This window comes from Poecilia reticulata, linkage group LG20, assembly GCF_000633615.1.
Source record: "Poecilia reticulata strain Guanapo linkage group LG20, Guppy_female_1.0+MT, whole genome shotgun sequence".
Classification (NCBI taxonomy): domain Eukaryota; kingdom Metazoa; phylum Chordata; class Actinopteri; order Cyprinodontiformes; family Poeciliidae; genus Poecilia; species Poecilia reticulata.
Genome location: NC_024350.1, coordinates 22,841,657 through 22,860,411, shown reverse-complemented (window position 1 = coordinate 22,860,411; position 18,755 = coordinate 22,841,657). Strand labels below are relative to the sequence as shown.

General features: G+C 39.8%; 1 protein-coding gene across 6 annotated transcripts in view; it reads right to left on the bottom strand.

The window, feature by feature from the left end:
- The window catches only part of cacnb2a (calcium channel, voltage-dependent, beta 2a), a 71,110-nt gene that overhangs the window by 37,534 nt on the left and 14,821 nt on the right, over positions 1–18,755 (bottom strand). The window contains exon 1 of one of the 6 annotated variants that reach the window (XM_008396708.2): positions 14,925–15,283. The exons of 3 other annotated variants lie outside the window; for them this stretch is intronic. In XM_008396708.2, the coding sequence (XP_008394930.1) occupies positions 14,925–14,960 (36 nt within the window). In that variant the 5' untranslated portion in view covers positions 14,961–15,283. Of the gene's footprint in view, positions 1–3,112; positions 3,424–9,535; positions 9,623–14,924; positions 15,284–18,755 lie in introns of those variants that run through there. 2 more of the 6 variants (XM_008396704.2, XM_008396709.2) reach the window with 2 other exon arrangements.

Here is an 18,755-nt window from a genome sequence, read left to right as displayed (position 1 = left end):
TTTGATCCGAATGAACTGAGTGCGGCCAGAGAGATATGATTTAAACCAGTTTAGAGGAGTCTGAGTGATGCCAATAGAGGAAAGTCTGTTGAGTAGGGTRGYATGGCAGATAGTGKCAAMCGCTGCACTCAAATCAAGTAGGATGAGAATGGACAGCAAGCCGGAGTCAGCTGCCATAAGGAGGTCATTGGTGATTTTAATGATTTTTGATGACCATCAAGGTTCTTGATGGCCATCAGGACCATCAAGGTTAAATTTTTTCTCATCATAGAAGACAACTTTCTTCCACCTTTCAATGTCCCTTGTTTGGTGAACCCTTCCAAAGTCCAAACAGGCAATTTTGAGGCATTGAAGAAGACGTGGCCTTTGAAGACGTTTTTTGTTTCTGAAACCCTTCTCTCGCAGATGCCGTCTGATGGTTATTGGGTTGCAGTCAGAACCAATAATGGCCTTAATTTGGGTAGAGGATCGTCCCGTGTCTTGACGGACAGCCAATCGGATCCTGTCGCTCAGAGCTGGTGAAATTTTTTTGGGTCTACCACTTGACTTTTTTGTTCCATAACCCTCAGGATCATTTAAAAAATGCAAAATGTCTTACTGCGTCCAACCTCAGCAGCGATGGCACGTTGTGAGAGGCCTTGCTTATGCAGCTCAACAATCCTACCACGTTCAAAGTCATTGAGCTTTTTTTGCTTTTGCCATCAGGAGGTCTTGACAGTGTAAAGACTTGACAGAAAATGACATGGAATCCAGATTTTTGCACAGCTTTTGGCTTTTAAAGTCTACGGCCTTAAACTTTTGATCAGCTGAAAAAATCCTGTTTGAGTGTAAATGCAGTTTTCAGAAAATTCCCTGCTCAAAAGTTCTCGTCTCTTGCACTGATTTTTTACTTTAACATTGTGAAGCTCTACTTAGAACCTTCTTAAGATCCAATAGTGCAAAATGCAAATTCTTGCAATTTTTTGACTGGTCTTAAGATTTTGATCAGGAGTGTATAACCAAACTAGCTTTTGTGTGCAACTGATACTTTAGGAACTAATGAGGAGCAGCGAGCCATACGTTAAGTGGTTTGTCTCATGTAGGTCCAACTTCAAGTCAGCTGAGGAAACTATGCATGCAACTAGCAGGAGATGTGCACAATGGAAAACTGAAACATTATAAAGTCCATTTTAATCAACTACAACAGTTTGCAAAATAACAAATTCCTCTTCAACGTTTTTACACTGTGGCAAGTCACAACTTTTAACTTCAGTGCATCGTACCATATTTTATGCAATAAAAATTGTGGCTCAGTCCTCGCAGATTCACCTATTCATGGATTTTCCTGTGGAATGCGAGTCCAAATTGATTGGGGAAAATTTCGTCTATCCACTCAATTTTCTATCTGACATGTTCAAAAAGTGCTTTCTTTATCCCAAAGGGGGAAATTTAATTTTGTCATTACTCTTATCATCCAAGTGTCTTCAAAAAGTCGTTGTGGAGGGTGATTCTGTGGGCGGGAAGAATCTCCAGTTGTAGTCAGACTTGCAACATGCCTGAAGAGTGAAGACGGTTTCTGTACGGCAGTCTCATGACTTTCAAAAACTCCATATCAGGCAGCAGAGACAATATTCCACTACAGCACATCCTGGATGACACCATCAGTTCTTGGCAAGCACTACTACTCCACCTCATCTGCTTTTGCTGCTCTTTAAATTTGTCTGGCCATACGGTTAGAAAGCCGAGCAGAGAGAGAGAGAGAGTTAAAACAATACTTTTTTTGCTTGTTGATTATGCATCGTGACAACTGTCCAAAAGGAACAAAAAAAAAGTAAGAGCAAAAATCCTTCCAACTGTGCAATATCCAAAATCAGAGGGAGGACTCCACTGCAGTAACTGAGACAGTAGTGCAAACAATTGTCTTTGAAAACTACATAGATCAACAACTTAAGCAAACGTAATGTGTTAACAAGTCCATTTTTAGTTGTTCATTCCCCAAATCGGATGTTAGAGTGACAAGATGAGAGCCATGAAAAGTCACATAGAAGACGACAATCTGGTCCAACAGAACCAAAGTTAAGCTTTTGTGTCTACACACTACGTGCTACGTGTGGAGGAAAACAACCACTGAGCAAACCATCTGGCAAATTGGATGGCCGCAGTGGCCCAGTCAAAGTCCAAACCTAAATCCAATTTAAACAGTGGCGTGACTTGAAGATTAATGCTCACAGACTCTCTGAACACGTTCTGACTGAGCTGCAGCTATTTTGTGAAGAAAAAAAACATGCAAAGATCTCCTGTCTGCATGTGCAAAGCTGTTAAGAGACACACTACAAAAGACTTACAACTGTAATTATAGTGAAAGGTGGTTCTACAAAATATTGACTCAAGGGGTGCTAAATACAGATGCATGCCACAGTTTCCACATTTGCAAAGACAATTTGTCATTTATTATATCCTGTAATAAGAGTCTTGCTCCAAAACATAATTGTGTAACATTTATGTGGAAATCCCTATGAAAAAAAAAAATCCATATTATTTTAGGAGTCCTCAAATGAAATGTAAGCCTGATCATAAATGCATGGATTTTCTGTGAGCTTTTATCATAGTTTTATGTTTATCTCATGGGTTATTTACTTATAGAAGTGCTCACGATAACCACAGAATGCAATTTCTCAAACAGGATATGAATAACTTGAATTAGTGAAGACATTGTGTCAGCTTATTTACGCCAACAGAGCTTAGAAACTTGGATTTTTGTGCCTTTCAGCTCCGAACGTGAAGTCTTGAGGCTAAACCAGGTTTCGTGCTCGCTGCCGGTCTAGTCAAACGTATCCTGGGTGTTTTCTTTTTCTCCTTTCAGCATTTGAAGCTCCTTCCTCCAATCCAAGCTCATACAGATTCCCAGTGGATGCCTTTGTCTTAAAACTTTATTCGATAGGAGATTCACAAAATGCATCTTCCTGGAGGTTTGCTATTTTCCCAGAAAATAAGATCGTCTTTGTACCATTTTTGCCTCTTTAAATCCTGCATTTATGCCCTCCGTTCTCCAGCACTCCCAGCCCTCCCTCTTTGTTTAAACGATACAGGAATGGGGCTCCGAAAAGTTTAGCATATGTTTAAACAGACTCACCAGATCTGACTCCTCACTCGTAGAGTAAAACATTTCTAGCCAAATGAGCTGGGCAGGGAGAAAGCTCCTCAGCTACTGCTCATCTTCTGTCCGAAAGCAAGAACTTCCAGCCAGCCGGAATACTTCGCACCTACAAACCCTCCTACCCCAGCTCCAGCGGGGAACAGCTCTTCCCGAGCAGCCCAAGCATAGAAAGTTTTAGCCGGAGAAGGAAAGTTGGCTCCCCTCAGTCTTTCTTTGGCCTACTTTAGTCCCTGAGAGGCAGAGGCAAAGTCAACCGTCTTTCCCACGCTGGAGGAGCACTCCTTCGGAGAACTGCGACCGTCCTCCAGTCACAAAAAACAAGCCCCCTCTGCCCCTCTCTCCTCCCACATACCCACACGCTCTCTCTGTCACACACACACACACACACACGCACACACACACACACACACACACACACACACACACACACACACACGCACACACGCACACACACACACACTCTGCTAGTTAGGAAGTAAGATCTCCGACCAATGGGGCCAGCCTGAAAATTCCAGAAAACACCAAAAGCAGCTGCAGTGGCTTTTTATGTCTGAGCGTGTGATCTGCAAAGTTTATGTGTGTTCTCCTTTGCTTTCAAGAGGCTCCTGAAAGATCTGAGCTGACTGTGTCGACACATGGCTGCAGAGACCGAAATGTCAGGAAGTAATTATCTCCACTAGATCGAAAAAATGCCATATTTGCTTTCATCATCATCGGGATGAAAACCAGCAAAACCCCGTCTGTGCGGACGTTTTGATGGCACATCAGCCTGCTTGTGTTTGACTCGAGGTTAAAAAGTAATGTTTCTCGGGGAGAGCTAAAGCGCATTTACATAGTGCGAGCTCCTCTATTAACGTTACAGGCATATAAAAGGGACGGGTAAGTAATCAAGAGACAGAGCAGCTGGCTTGCATCTAACAAATGTAGCGGTTACTTGGAAGATTAGATCTATCTTTCTGATCTGGGATCAGACACCGTGTTGTGCTTTGAAATCAAAGCTGCTCAGAGGATGCAGGGAGACACACTAAATATTACAGAGGCAGTAAAACACGAGCGAAACTCTTTTGGTCATGAGTTTCCAAAAATGTAACCCTAGCTAATCCAAGTGTTCCGGTTTTAAAACAGAAGCAACAACTGAAGAAAGCAGTAAAGTTTCTGGAGGAAACTAATCTACACACGTTGTGTTCGTCCGACCTGTACGATCGCCCGGCTGCTGAGCTTTATTCAACTGTCTGCTAAACCCAGATTTGTAGAAAAATGTTTTCTGGGCAGCCCAACATAAATCCTAGATTATATTGTGTTTGATCAGGGTTAGCCCCTCTCTGAGGATTAGCATCAGGTTGTGTGTGTGTGTGTGTGCGTGCGTGTGGCGCGTGCAATTTGATGAATTGTTATCCCTGCTTGACCGTAGCAAATGTTTCAAGTCCTTATTGTATTTGATCAGAGCAGAAGTCGAAAACATTCTACTTTTCTACTATTTCCAGTTTTAATGCAAATCAGATATGCGGGGGGAAAAAAACAACAAAAATAAACAGTCACTCACAAATAGCTGCACCATGCTTTGTGTTGCAAACTTTAAACATGATTTTTTGTGGTTTTCTTACAAAAATATCTCTTTGCCGCCCTTCCTGCGAAGTGCGAGACTGGTTGTCCTGTCTAGATTATCCAGAGTCCTGTTGTCACTTCTCTAAATGATGCTCTCTTTACCTGGCAGGACAGTTTAGGTGAGCGGCCATGTTTTGACCTCTTATTAAAACCTAACCCTGCCTCTTGCATCTTCATAATGCTCCACATAACTCTGTTCTCGAAAGAAGTTATCCAACAACCTCTCAACAGTGCAGCTCATTGGCTAATAGTTCCACTGGATTTGATTTAGGGGTATCTTAGTAGAACATAAACCATTAATGTCACTATAAAGAAAAAAAAAACCTGCTTCCAAGTTATTCAAGTTAATCTTTTTCCCCATTTTTTTCTGTGAATTTCCATTAAAGTTACAGGACAAAAAGTAACTGTGATATTTCCATTACCTGGTTTGATGTCTCTGTCTGTCACGTTTCCATAAAACAGAAGTCATTTCAATGCGTTTTGTAAAAACGAAAGATAAATTCACTCTCTTGGATGATAGATGAAAATTATGGCTCGTTTGTCATTCTTCTGCAGCTACAACCGACACGACCAGGAGTTTATTTGATCCAACAGCCCAGCTTACGTTACACCAAACACAATATAAAAGCGTTTCTGCCATCTCAGTAGGCTTGAACAGATCAATGTCCATTCAGCTCAGAAAGCAGTCACTGCTCTGCCTTTGGCCTATCGATCAGTGTCCATGCACGCAGTGACGTCATCAGACATTCACACTGACAAACACACGCAGACAAACATCGGTAGCTTACAATACCAGCTTACAGTAATTGGACCATGTGAGGGAATCAATATGACATCCCATAAACTGCCAACAGTTGTTTCCTGTAATTACAAAGTCACCTTGTACTCTGTGAAGCAAATGACATGGCTCCCTACCTGGTCATCACTCCATTATAAAGAAATTAGTTATTTATTGCCCGACTTTACATTTACATTCAGGCAATATTTTTGTAAAACATTTTGCCAGCAGTGACCGCCCCCACAATGACTTTAACACGTAAAATAGACAATAGATACAACATTTAGCTGTGTTTTTGTTAAAATCTAGAGGTTACACAACAACATTTGACTATTGTGTGGACGGTCTGACAGCCACTGCATTTTCTGCATCATATGCAGAAAGCAGAAGTCATGTTTGTACGTTTGTTTCCATTTTGAGTCTGATTCCAGTCGGTTTCCTCTTATTTTTTGACTAATTCAAAATCTGATGAACATACAGTGCAGGAAAGAAGTATTTGCCCCATACGGATTCTTTCTGTTACAGATCATCTAACATGTTGAGACATTAGTTGAAGACAACTTAAGTAAAAACAAAACTGATTTTAGAATTACTTTAACAGAAAAAAGTTATGTAAACCTAACTCATTATATATTTCAAACTGTCCTTTGTGTCACAGTGAGAATTAACCAAGCTCAGTTCAGCAGCAAGGCAGTTCAAAGTGTTCCACATCATAAAAAGCATAAAAATACAAAGTCAAGACGCCACACAGTCACCAATTAACTGTAATTAACTCCAGTGATAGCGTGATGGGCTGTGGCAGATCATTTGCCTTAAGCTCAAATGCTGTGTTCACTGGCCTACTCAAAGTCGGGCTTTTTAAATCCAACTTAACCAAGTTGTTCATGCTTGAAAACTCAATAATATACATATGATCATGTTAAATTAATTCTGAAAGAAGACTTGACCAAAGTTCCTCCGCAGCAATGTCAAAGACTCACCGGCACCAGCCACCAACACTTTAAAGCTGATGGTCGATGTCAATGAAAATGGTTAAACAATCACGCATGTTAACATTTATTTGATCTGGAACATTTCAGTGTCACCAAAAACAAGATCCGAAGAAATCTGCAAGGTGGTGAACACTTCATTGACAGCAGTGTGTATAATACAAAAATCTTACATCTCTGCAACATTAGATTGAGAACCTTCTCACTGTACGTAAACCCGCAAATATTATCCAGGTTATTGCATTGTAAAATATAAAATCCTTTTGAAAAAGATTGATGGTTTATCATTTTTGTTTTGTTAATGATTACAGATGTTTAATCTTTTCAGTTTTAGAATACCTGAAAATGTAAAGAGTATAATACAAAAAACAATCTTCCTGTACTCTGTTCATTCAAAATAAATTGAAGTCCGGTGTCATGTAAAGTTTAAATTAAAGGTCCATTTCTAAATGATTTAATCATCAAACTTCAAATGGTCTTTTTGTACACTTTTACTTCAGATTGTGTCTCGTTGCTCCTACAATGTAATGAATCTAGAGGGAAACAGTCAAACAGTTGGAGGTACCACACAATCATCTGCAAATAGCTAAAATCTGCACAAACCTGAGTCCCCTTAATATGCATTAATACGCAGAGTGTGCACTGGCTTGGCTCTACCTGGATTGGCAGCTTTGCAAATGTCAGCCAATAGTATTATACCAAGGTATCTCAGCTCTCCAAGGTGCATCTTTTAATACAGTTAACAGAATGCAAATTGGCAAATTTTCTGCAAATAATTTAGAGTCAAGTTCCACAGGAATAAAAAAAAAATCAACAAATAAGCAATGAGATGTAAATAAGTGCGGATCAACTGTATTTAAATAAGTCCTTCCGCTACAGACTCAGTTCAGTAGTCACCACTCAGAGGCACGTAATCGAAGACGGAAAGTGGAGATCAATAAAAAAAAGATAACTTTACACTAAGAATGTATTTTTATATTGCCCAGCTTAACAGAGACTACAGCCACCACTTGCTATTGAAATAAACAACCCATGTGATAAACCACACAGGATTATTCATTAGTCTACAACTAAAATTATAAATCAAGCTTACAGATTTTTACATGGCTTGTTGCCAGCGACAGAGACTGTCCAGTACTATAAACAGGGTTTTGCTCTCTGTCAAAGGTGCTATGGTAACATGGATTCAATGCTTAGTAAACTGAAATAGATCCCCGAAAGGCTTAAGAGCACTATAAATACATGACTGAGAAAATATCAAGAAAGGCCTCTCCAAAGGGGTCATGCTTTGCCAAGAATGCCATTACACAGATGAAACTCTCCAAGAAGCCTTCAAGTGCTGCTGGATCTTTGTTTTTTTCAGTCTGGAAAAATAATTGCTCACAACTGGTTATCATTTGACTAAAGAAGTTATCATCTTATCCTACTTTTCTTTAGAGTGCTGAGATCAGACATACAAAAAGATAAGAAGTTGGTCGGTTTTCTTATATAGTTTAACCTGACAGGTTAAACTATATAAGCAATTGCTTCGTTTTAAAGCCAAAAAGCATCAATTATTGATACTGCTGCAAAAGCAGCAAGACGGGAAGATGATTAGAGTTATAATAATGGATACAGAATAGCTTACAGTAATGTTTTTTTAAGTAAATGTGCTTCCTGCACAAAATATTATGCCTTATTTTTTCTATAGAGCAGCACTTAATGGCCTGATAAAAGAGCTGCTTCCCATCTCCAGTGGTCATTGTGCAAGAGGCGAGGTACTCACTGGTCCATCAACACTCTCAAACTTAAAAAAAAAAAACCCAAAAACATTCAGGCTTTTTCACTATGGGAGGAAGCTGGGAAAACTAGAAAGAACCCAAACATACACAACACAGCCAGAAACCCTGGTCCCAACAACTGCTCTGCAGCCAATCAGACAATGACTGTCATGTCATAAGGCCCTCACATGAGTCCATATCTACTTTAGATGGAAAATTTGTTGTGTTTTGTTTAGACATTTTACAATTATTTGTCAGGGGCTGCACAGTGGCGCAGGTGGTAGAGCTGTTGCCTTGCAGCAAGAAGGTTCTGGGTTCGATTCCCGGCCTGGGGTCTTTCTGCATGGAGTTTGCATGTTCTCCCTGTGCCTGCGTGGGTTTTCTCCGGGTATTCCGGTTTCCTCCCACAGTCCAAAAACATGACTGTCAGGTTAATTGGCCTCACCAAATTGCCCCTAGGTATGAGTGTGTGTGTTGTGTGGTTGTGTGTCCTGTGTGTCTCTGTGTTGCCCTGTGACAGACTGGCGACCTGTCCAGGGTGTACCCTGCCTCTCGCCCGAAACGATAGCTGGAAATAGGCACCAGCAACCCTCCCAACCCCACCAAGGGACAAGGGTGCAAGAAAATGGATGGATGGACAATTATTTGTCAGGATAAGCGATACGGAGAGAACAGAAAAATTCCCAATCTTATTGTGCTTGATTAACAAAAATCTAACATATATTTCAGACTTCCAGGGATTAGTTTCTATAGAAAAAGAAATTATAACCTAAATCTATAACATAATAAAGATCAGAGTTGCATGGACCATGCCAGGCTTTATATGGATGTGATTGTAGCCCACTGAAAACCCTGGAGTCGGCAGCCAGCATCAGACTGACGTTCCAGCACATACCAGGGCGCCCGAGTCCTGGGAGCATCTCTAATTACAGATGAAGAAAGAAAGCAATGAAGGTAAAAAGAGTAAAAGAAAGATTAGATGGAAAATACTGCGCTAAGCAAGATGAACAGAAGCGGAGCGTGAGACGGAAGCCGCATCTGCTGTATCTTCTGTTTTCACCCGGAACAATTAAAGAGTTTGACGGCTGTTTCTTCCTCTCCACCACAGGGCATCCCACTACTGCATACAGCAGAGCTAAAAGCAGCTCTAAAGCTGGTCACTCCCCACAGAAATCAGGCTACCACTCAGACATTACACCCTGAATTACAAACCAAGAGATTTCCAAAAGAATGCAAAAACAAAACTGAAAACTTGGCACAATCTTACCCTTTCCAAAAAGAGTCTTGTCCGCGGAGACAAAGGAAGCAAGTCAAGCAGGTCAACAGGAATGAAAATCATGAGCTCAGAGGTGGGAGCACTTGATGACTTATGAAGTGCTGACATGTAAAACGGTGTGCGACGTCTAGCGCTGCTTATGGTGCTAACTGAGTCACTTCACGCTCGCTGAGCACATCAACACATCGGCTGTTCCACATGGAGTCATTGGAAAAATCACTCCAACTGGCAAACTGGAATTGCTGTGACCAATGCGGTCACGCATGGGACCAGGACAAGCGGAGGCAGAGGGTGGAGCGGGCTGTGGGTCTACAACGCTTTCATAAAACAAAAACAGAGTAACTGAGTAAACAGGACGGAGATAACTTAATAAAATGTACTAGACTGATGGAGCGTGAATTAATGCAATGAACTTAAAAGAGAAATTGTGTTGCCCTAATTTAATTTCCTGACAATCGCTTCGGCCTTTTCATCAGCTTTCTGAACGTGGCTTTGGTTAAAGACTGAAAATGTCAGAAAAATCCTCTGGGACAGCTGAACTTTATTACGGTTAATCAGATTCACAAGAGCTAATGGCAGATGTGAACTCAAAAAGGTGACTGCTGAAACTTAAAGCGTGCTTCGATCAAGTATTAGTTCTCAGAGCCTATGCACTTATCTGACCTTTTCTGCTTACCCCTTGTACAAGATTCATGTCACATTAAAAGTCAGCAATAATCTCTCAATTTCTAAGTCACAAACACTTGAAATGTTCACAAAGCCGCTTATTTTGCAGCCAAGTTTGAACAGTCATGCCTAAAACTGTCCATTCGTGTCCGTTTCTGTTGCCTTTGGACGCAATAAAAGCAACAACACAGTCCAGCTGTCTGAGCAGCTTAGTAACATCCATTCTTATTGTTACAATCAGGAGGACAAAATTCAAATCGCTCACAAGCAGAGGTGACTGTTTGCGTCCAGTTAATCCCAACTCTCGTTGTAATGATTGCTTCTTTAAGGAGACTTAAATCCTTGTCAGTCTTTCAGCACATCAAGGGTTAAGAATAGAAGGAAGCCTGAAATCAGCATACAAAAAATACTTTTGTATTTGAGGGTGTGTTTAGAACACATTTCTGAGGTAAAAGGTTTACTTTGGCGGTGGGATTTAGTTGGATCTCTATTTTCACTAAGTTTACAGGGGATAAAATGATTTCTGATGTCTTCCAGGGTCTACAGCATTGTCTTTATAAAATAAATCCTTTTGGAAGTTTTAAAATGTGCAGAGGACTTTATACGACAAGGCCTTCCAGAGCACACATCAGCTTTCTAGAACAAAGAGGGGGGAAAAAAAAGCTGAAACGTTCTCTGAATGATTCAACAGAGGGTTTAGCTAAGCGAGCCTGTTTTTTCTGTCGGACCCGAGTAACTCATCAGCAAGACAGAAAGACGATCCTGCAGATTGTCTTTCACCAACAGCAATCTGCAGAAAGAAGGCAGCAACGAACCAGGCAAAAAGTCCACTAAGAGTAGATTCTGTGGAACAGACCTCATCCATTAACTATCTTAATCGTGATGCACAAACATCAGCACAGACGCCACAATAAAAGGATGTGAACCATCACTGAGACAGTGAATAATCAAGGGATAAACCCTGGATAGAGAAGCAAGCTGTAGATTTACATAGAAATGACTTTTGTTTTTACCTTTTTCTTCTTTGACATGCTTGCTCTCCCACAACGAGCAGAACACCTGTGCCGTCTTTCCGCTCTGCAGCGACTGTCATGAATTATGCAAACCCTGCTTTTTTTTTTTTTTTTCTGTTCACAGTACCAGGACCCTGGGGTGCAAACATCTGACGCCTGGCATTATTAAAACAAAAAAAAAGAAAAAAAGAAAAACTGTCGTTCCCAGTCAAAACCGATAACGGTGACTACTCCTCTGCCTGCCAAGTAGCTCTTAAATAAATACAAGTGGTTTTCCAGCTGTAGATGAAACTTACTGCAGAGGAGGTGAGCTGTCAGCATATTGAAGACCTCTTCTAATGGTACGTTTCAAGTCAGTGTAGTAGAGTGAAGTCGACCGAAGAGTCTCAACAGAGGCAGATCACACACTGACATGGACTCAAGTTGACACACAACCAAGTGTTTAAGCTCTGTGGTGTCACGGTTAGCCCTGCAGTGTTATTCTTTATCTGGCTTGGCATTAAGCTTTAATTTGATAGCGTGACATCTGTTACATGGGCCACTCAACCTTAAGAGACAATCTAAATCAGCATGAGAAAAAAAACAACAAAAAAAAAACCACATGCACACACATCCTGCAAACACCTTAAAACTCCCAACAGCACTCAGCAGTTAGGAGCAACGTTCAGTCGCAGTGTCACAATGATGCCAAACGGCTTGGACTTCTGCTGTAAAACATGTGACCTCCTGCAGCTGTGCATCCGTGGTAAGACAGACAGGCAGGCAGGCAGTAACAGCACCATCTGGAGTTCTAATCCGCCTGGCATGGCCCACCCCGGTGATTATAAACGTGGTCCTCGGAGTCATTAGGCTTATTGGACAGACAAGTGGATGCGCTGGATGGGCGGGTCGCAGAAGGGTAGACCGCTGGGCCCAAAAAGTTTCAACCGAGAAAAAGAAAAAAAAAATGGTAATGCAAGTTGACATGTGAGGGGGAAAAAAAGGCTTTGCTTATTTAAAAATGAATTTTTTCCACTGGTTGCAAAAGTTCGATAACTCAATGCATGCAGTTACTTTCATATAGAATCTAGATGAACAACAGTTGAACAGAGAAAGACTGGAAAGACTAGGAAGAAAGCTTTATTATTTTTTTGTTTTTACTTTATGTAACTTATCACAAGTCTTTTATAATGTGTAACTTATAATTTCTTGAAGAACAAGTCTTTAAATGATTTTGTCTCCTCCTCTCTTTGTCTTGCAATAAAATGTTAGAGCCTTTGGACTGGTGCAGAGGTTCACCCTATAAAAGAGCAACACTAGACATAGAGTCAGAGTTACAATGCAATGGCTTTGTTCAGATAAATGTGCGAGAATGTCCTATTCAAAGTCCAAAACCTAAAACCATTTCATAATCTGTGGGAAGACTTGAAAATTGTTGCCCTACATACGCTTAATGCAGTCAGACTGAGGTTGAGTTATTTTGCACGCAAGCATTGGCAAAAACATTTATCACTAAATGTGTGAAACATCTCAGCTTACCCAGCTGGAACCTCCAACTATACATCAGTATCCTGCTCAATAGTCTAACAAATAAGTTTTATTTAAAAGGCTGTATAAAAAAAAAAACACACAAATTTGCTCTGTCTCTCAGAAACGAGCCTATATGCACAATTTGGAGGTGTGTTCTTTTGTTCTTATGTGGGACGAGACATTTTCCAATCTGTGAGGTCACTTTATTCATCAGCTAGGAAAGCATACACCACATTCCCCAAAGTACTGGTTACTGGCTGAATTCAGGCGTTCCAATCGCTTCTAAGACCATACGTAGAGAAAATGCTGCACCTATGCCTGCAGACTGCATCGACAAATATTTGTCAAAGAAGTGGTTGTTTGCAGGAGCTCAGTGAAATCCAATATGGTACTGGATTAAGGTGCAACCTGTGCACAGTCACGAGTTTTCCTCCCAACTCCATATTAGTCATCTGTTTATTTTATGACAACATGGATGTGACTGGAAATAAAAGCAACTCAGGACCTATGTGGTAAATGTGGTGCAGAGGTCAGCAGTTGTCTGCAGACAACAAGCTCTTTGTGTGTTCAGATCAGCCTGAGAAACAGGGTGTACAGAACTTCATTAAACGTGTTTTCATGACCAAGCAGCTGCATCCATTTGGTTTGCACTTGGTGTGCAAACCAAACTGCCAGATAAACAGTTGTAAAGAATGGCATCATGGGACAGTTTCATGCTCCCAACCTTATGTGAGCAGCTTTCTCTTCTAACATCAGCATCTGATGCGAAATATAACACATTGTGCATTAAATCTACACGAGTTTCCCTTTTTGAATTGAATTATTGAAATAATAATAATAAAAATCACTGAAAAGTTCATTTATTTCAATTTCTTTTTCTCTTGGTAAGCAATATTTTTTGGTCTCTGTTCATAACAATTGTAGGAATATATGTAAAAAAATAAATAGTTGGGCACTTTTTGGCCTTGCATCAGGTTCAAAGTTTGAATCCCGAAATGAGGACTTCCCTACGGCACAAAATTTGTACGTTCTCCCTGCATTTGTGGGTTCTCTCAGGGTACTCCGATTTCCTCCCACAGACTGTGGGCGAGGCAGGGTGTGAAGGAGAGCGTCGATCTCCCACCACGCCAAGAATACATTTTATTAGGTTAACAACCTCAGCTTTCCAGCTCTGTCCATTGCAGGAGTATTTAGGTTCAGGGTGAGGACACAGAAAGCAGCAGCATGACATATGTGCCATATGGATAGGTTGAGGGAAAGTGGAGCAGTGTTTCCCTCCGGAGGAAAACACATAAGTGTACACATGTCCATGAGTACACTGTGCTGCACAAAAATGACAATTCAAACTGCTAATTAATGGAAAGTGCATAAGATGAAGTTAAATTAGGCTTTAGATGCCCCACATGAATACATGAATCTATATTTTTATGTTATCACAAAGTCTGCAGACTTTACTGTGTTACACAAATTAATTTGGTTTGTATTTACGTTACACCAGTGTGGGTAAATCTGCTGACTCTTTGTTAATTACATAAAATAAAAAGCTGGAGGTAGCACATCTTTTTTTAAAATAAATAATCAGTAAATGTGTCAAGAAAATTATACAGGAAGTGCATCCAATCGTACACCCTACCTCCATCCTACATTTCCTGCCACTTCTCCCCCACTTCCAAGTAGCTGATTTCATCCCCAGCAAAGCCACTCTCATTATAATCTCCCCTGATCCATCTGCACTGGCAGGGAATCAGATATCAAACACGCACATGTTAAAAAAAAACCTGACTTATGAAAAAAGACACTGGTGTATCTGATGTAATTATTCATGTTTTCACCGTGTAAACCTTTTCTCAGAAGCTAGAACTCGTTTTCTAAATTATCTTGACAATCTAACTTTGTTTTTGTAAAATAGATAGTTTTAGCAGCCTTAATGACTAGATTTCATAAAGTGGACATGTAGTAACTTGTAGTTATATAATAACTAAATCTCTAAGCCCCTATTTGGAACAGGCAAAAGGTTCCAAAGCATTAGAAATCAAGGATAATGCACGTCAGAAATACAATACATCTCATCAGTTCCAGTGTACAATGCTACATATTGTGATTTTCAGCTGGTCTGGAGAAAGAAAAAAAAAAACAGAAATCACTCCAATTAAAATCAAAAGGGTAAAATTACACAAATATTCACCACTTACCCATGAGACATTTTTATTCTTGTTTTGTTTGATCATGGCAACAAGTGCAGGCTGGTGGGGTTGCAAGAGGAGCCCAGGTCCTCAGCAGATGTCAGCCCAACCACCTTCTTCCTGGGCGTGTCTGAGCGGGTTCAAAGGTTGATGGCCCGGGGGCAAGTCAAGCTCAGCCATGGGTCATTTTCTGTCCTGCAAACCCACAAGGCAACCATGTCCGCTCTTACTGAACACTGTGTCTGACAAGTCTCCAGTCCCGCTGCATGGAGTAACAAGAAAGTTCACAGACTTCTTCAGGCTCCTTGACGAGGCAAAGAAAGCCAAAACAGGGTGAAAACGTTCCGTATCTCCTTCTGATACCAGCGCTATGTGACCTGATGGACTGGTTATGAATTTAAGCTTACTATTATGAAGCATCCCTTCAGTTTTAACCCCGCCCTCCTGAGCCACAGCATGTGCCCAATCGCAGAGCAGATTGCCGTGGCCAGCTCCCGAGGGTGAGCTTATAGAAGTATTAGGATGAAGACAGTGACTCTCTGGAGGAGAGAACAGAGCTCTTCATTGTCAAGTACACAAAACAAATATCAGTGAGTAAATAAACAACAAGCAACAGACATAAAAAAAAAATAATAATTCAAATTGGAGTTGCTTAATCTACTGTAGTTTCCTTTTCCACTCATTACAGTCTGGTATTTTCTGCTCTTATTCTCCCAGGGGTGCATTTTGTCATCTGACTACTATCTGTTGTCATGGTGCCCTTTTGCTAAGAGACAAATACCGGGACAGATATTAAGAAAAAGGCTAGGCGGCGCTGCCTTTGATGTCTTTTGTAATAGCCTTTTATTATATTAAATCCTCTCTTTTATAAACCACAAGGAATAAATGAGACTTTGATCTCAACCCCTCTGGATTCCTGCTTCACTCACTTTTGTCACAGCTTCCCCTGTCACTTACACTAAAAAGAGCTGCACAGTTTGATTTTAAAAGCTAAACTTAGCTGGAATTGATCAGCGTCTGCAAAAAATGGTTGGTGTCCTGTACAACAAGACAATGTCTATCTGGAGTTAGTGTATTTTAAATCAGTTTTTATGTATATTTGGTGTAACATTAGCTACAAAAAAGGGACTTCATCAAAATATTGAGGTCATGCCTTTGCTCTTATATTGGCATTATGCTACTGTCTCACCAAGTAGGGGACATAACAATAATACTAGTTGCGGATTGTTCAAGCTGTATACTTAGATAAATAGATAGGAAGGAATCAACTAAATCACTAATTTGTTTGGCAAATGTAAATCCAGGAAATATTAATTTGATAATCCACTTTGTAGCTGCAGTTTTTTGGGGGTAAAAACAGATTTTCAAAACGTTGGTGAATTTCAGATAGGACAGACTGTTTATTCACTCTCTTTTATTAACTTTTTTTTTTATTTTGTGCAACTGTAATGCCTTTGTTAACTTATTTAGTTTTCTGTAGTCTGCAATAATTAAGACATTTTGTAGACGATCCAATTTTCTCAGAGATCTGAGCTGCAGATTCAAATTCCTTTCCTGAAAATGATATCAATATAGGAGAAAATATGCTGCAGCTTCTTTGTCAGAGTTAGTAGTTTTGAATCCAACACAACATAGTAAATTTCAGAAATTAATGAGATTTTTAACCAATGTGTGTGGACTTAACCTTTACTTGATCTTTTAAAACACAAACACATGTATGCTATCGAGTAATGTGGTTGTACAGACTGAACATGAGTTCTTAGTTTTGAGGCATTTAGTGGACAATATTTTTCCCTCCTATTTTCCAGCAGTTGATCTATAGATCACCAAGGAGCAAAATAAGACCTGACCACTTCCAGTCTCTAGCTAATTGGTGCATCTCTAATCAGTTTTGTGGATGCATTTAGTTTGTTGGCTCGTACATTGGAGAGTAAAATTATCTCTCTCTCATCACACTGTAGGAGGAAAAATAGCATTCATTTTTTACTAAAAGTCTCTCATTCAACAGCACTCAGATAAGCCTTGTGGCCTGTGCAGCGGATTATAAGATGAAGATTACGTTAGTGCTTAAAATTTGAACAGGGAATTGCTTGTCAAAAACAAAATGTCTGCTTCTTCTTGCCTGAAATATGCCGACATATCTCTGATGTTGCATTCCAGTACATCCAAGTCCTCAGGCTCTTAATTGGCTTCAGGCTTGAATCTGACGGTTTTACTGCCATTGAAACAAAGTATGAACATGTGTCAGGAAACTCAATTTCAGTCCATAGTTTTGGTTTTATTGGACAAATATTCCTTGACATGTTGCAAGGACCTCTGGAAGACATTTTGAATGTTTGGTCAGTCATGGAAGAATGCTTGGGTGTAGTACGCATTACTGACATTACTTTACACTCCAATAATTACCTTAACACAACTAATGACTGCAAGACTGAGTATGTGTGGCTAATAATATGGTAATTTGTCAATTACCTAGTCAGTAAAATTAGGACCAAAAAAAAGGACATTTAACTCTTTACAAAGGAACAACTCGTATCCAATTAAAAGTCATGTCTAATGTTACAATTTGTGTGGGGAAAATATTACCTAAATGAGGATGAAACACAGTTCATTAAAATTATAAAACACTAAAAATAGCATGCAAAAAAAAAAGAAAATCTCAGTTAATCAAGGCCAAGCACACCTCGTGATCCATGTCTGTCAATCTAATTAATTTTATAGCATGCATATTAGCCAGCAAACCCCCCTCCGGTGCACAACGTTGTCTTCTTCTCAATGCTGTTAATTGGCCTCAACAAACATCTGCTCCTGTTTCCAGTGATGCTCAGTTTGGGCATCCTTGCCAGAGGTGTGAGCTCTAATAGTCTAAAGTCAGCAAAACTACACACTTTTACACAGATTTAATCATGTTGGGAAATTAAAGCCAGCAAATTTGCCAGCAGTTACTTAAGACCGAAAATTAAATGGAAAAAAATAAATAAATAGGAACGACGGTAGCTGTGTTTGTATGGTTTTAAAGGAATAAAGCATAAATTAGTCTTTAAACAAAAAGGGGAGGAAAAAAAACTAGCAAACACCACAGCTTAACAAACACCAGAGGACATACTGAGACATTCTCCTCTAAAGACATGTGTAGTGCTGTTATATAATGTGACGACACCTAAAGATGGAATTTCTAAGCAGGCTGTGCCAGAAACTACAAGCCTCACAAAAAAAAAGATGACAGCACTGCAGCCCTCAGAGCAGCTGCTTTTCTCTGATAGCTGCAAACGGCACATTATGGGAGGGAGACACACATGGCAAATTGCTGTGTAGCAACATATCATCACACACAGTTACCGTTGCTCTACATTTTGCAACTTGTGTCACAGAAAGTTGCCAGTTCCTCCATAGTCCATTGTTCTCTTAGTTTAGTTCATCTAGTTTTATAGTATGTTAAAGTTATTAACGTTAATTCTCAGCTGGTACAAGTGGGTGTTAACTCTGGACAAAGGTCAATCATCTAATTTGGTTAAAGGCCAAGCAAACCTGTGGACTAAAAGTGACAACTTTGTCACTCATATGTATGGCTAAAATAATGTTTGTCAGAATAAACCTGACAAACATTTCTTTGTAGAAAATGGAGGAAAATATGAAAGAAAAAAACAAGATTTAGCACACTTATAGAAAGTGCATATTTATTAGATTAAACTCTAATATACAGTTAAAATTAACTATATAAAACATAAAAAAAACATTAGTAATTATTAGAGCGGTTTAAATCGATTTTAAGATATATTAAAGAAAATTCTAAGGCTTTCCAGCCATTATTTCACTTTTTCCAGACCAGTGAACTACATA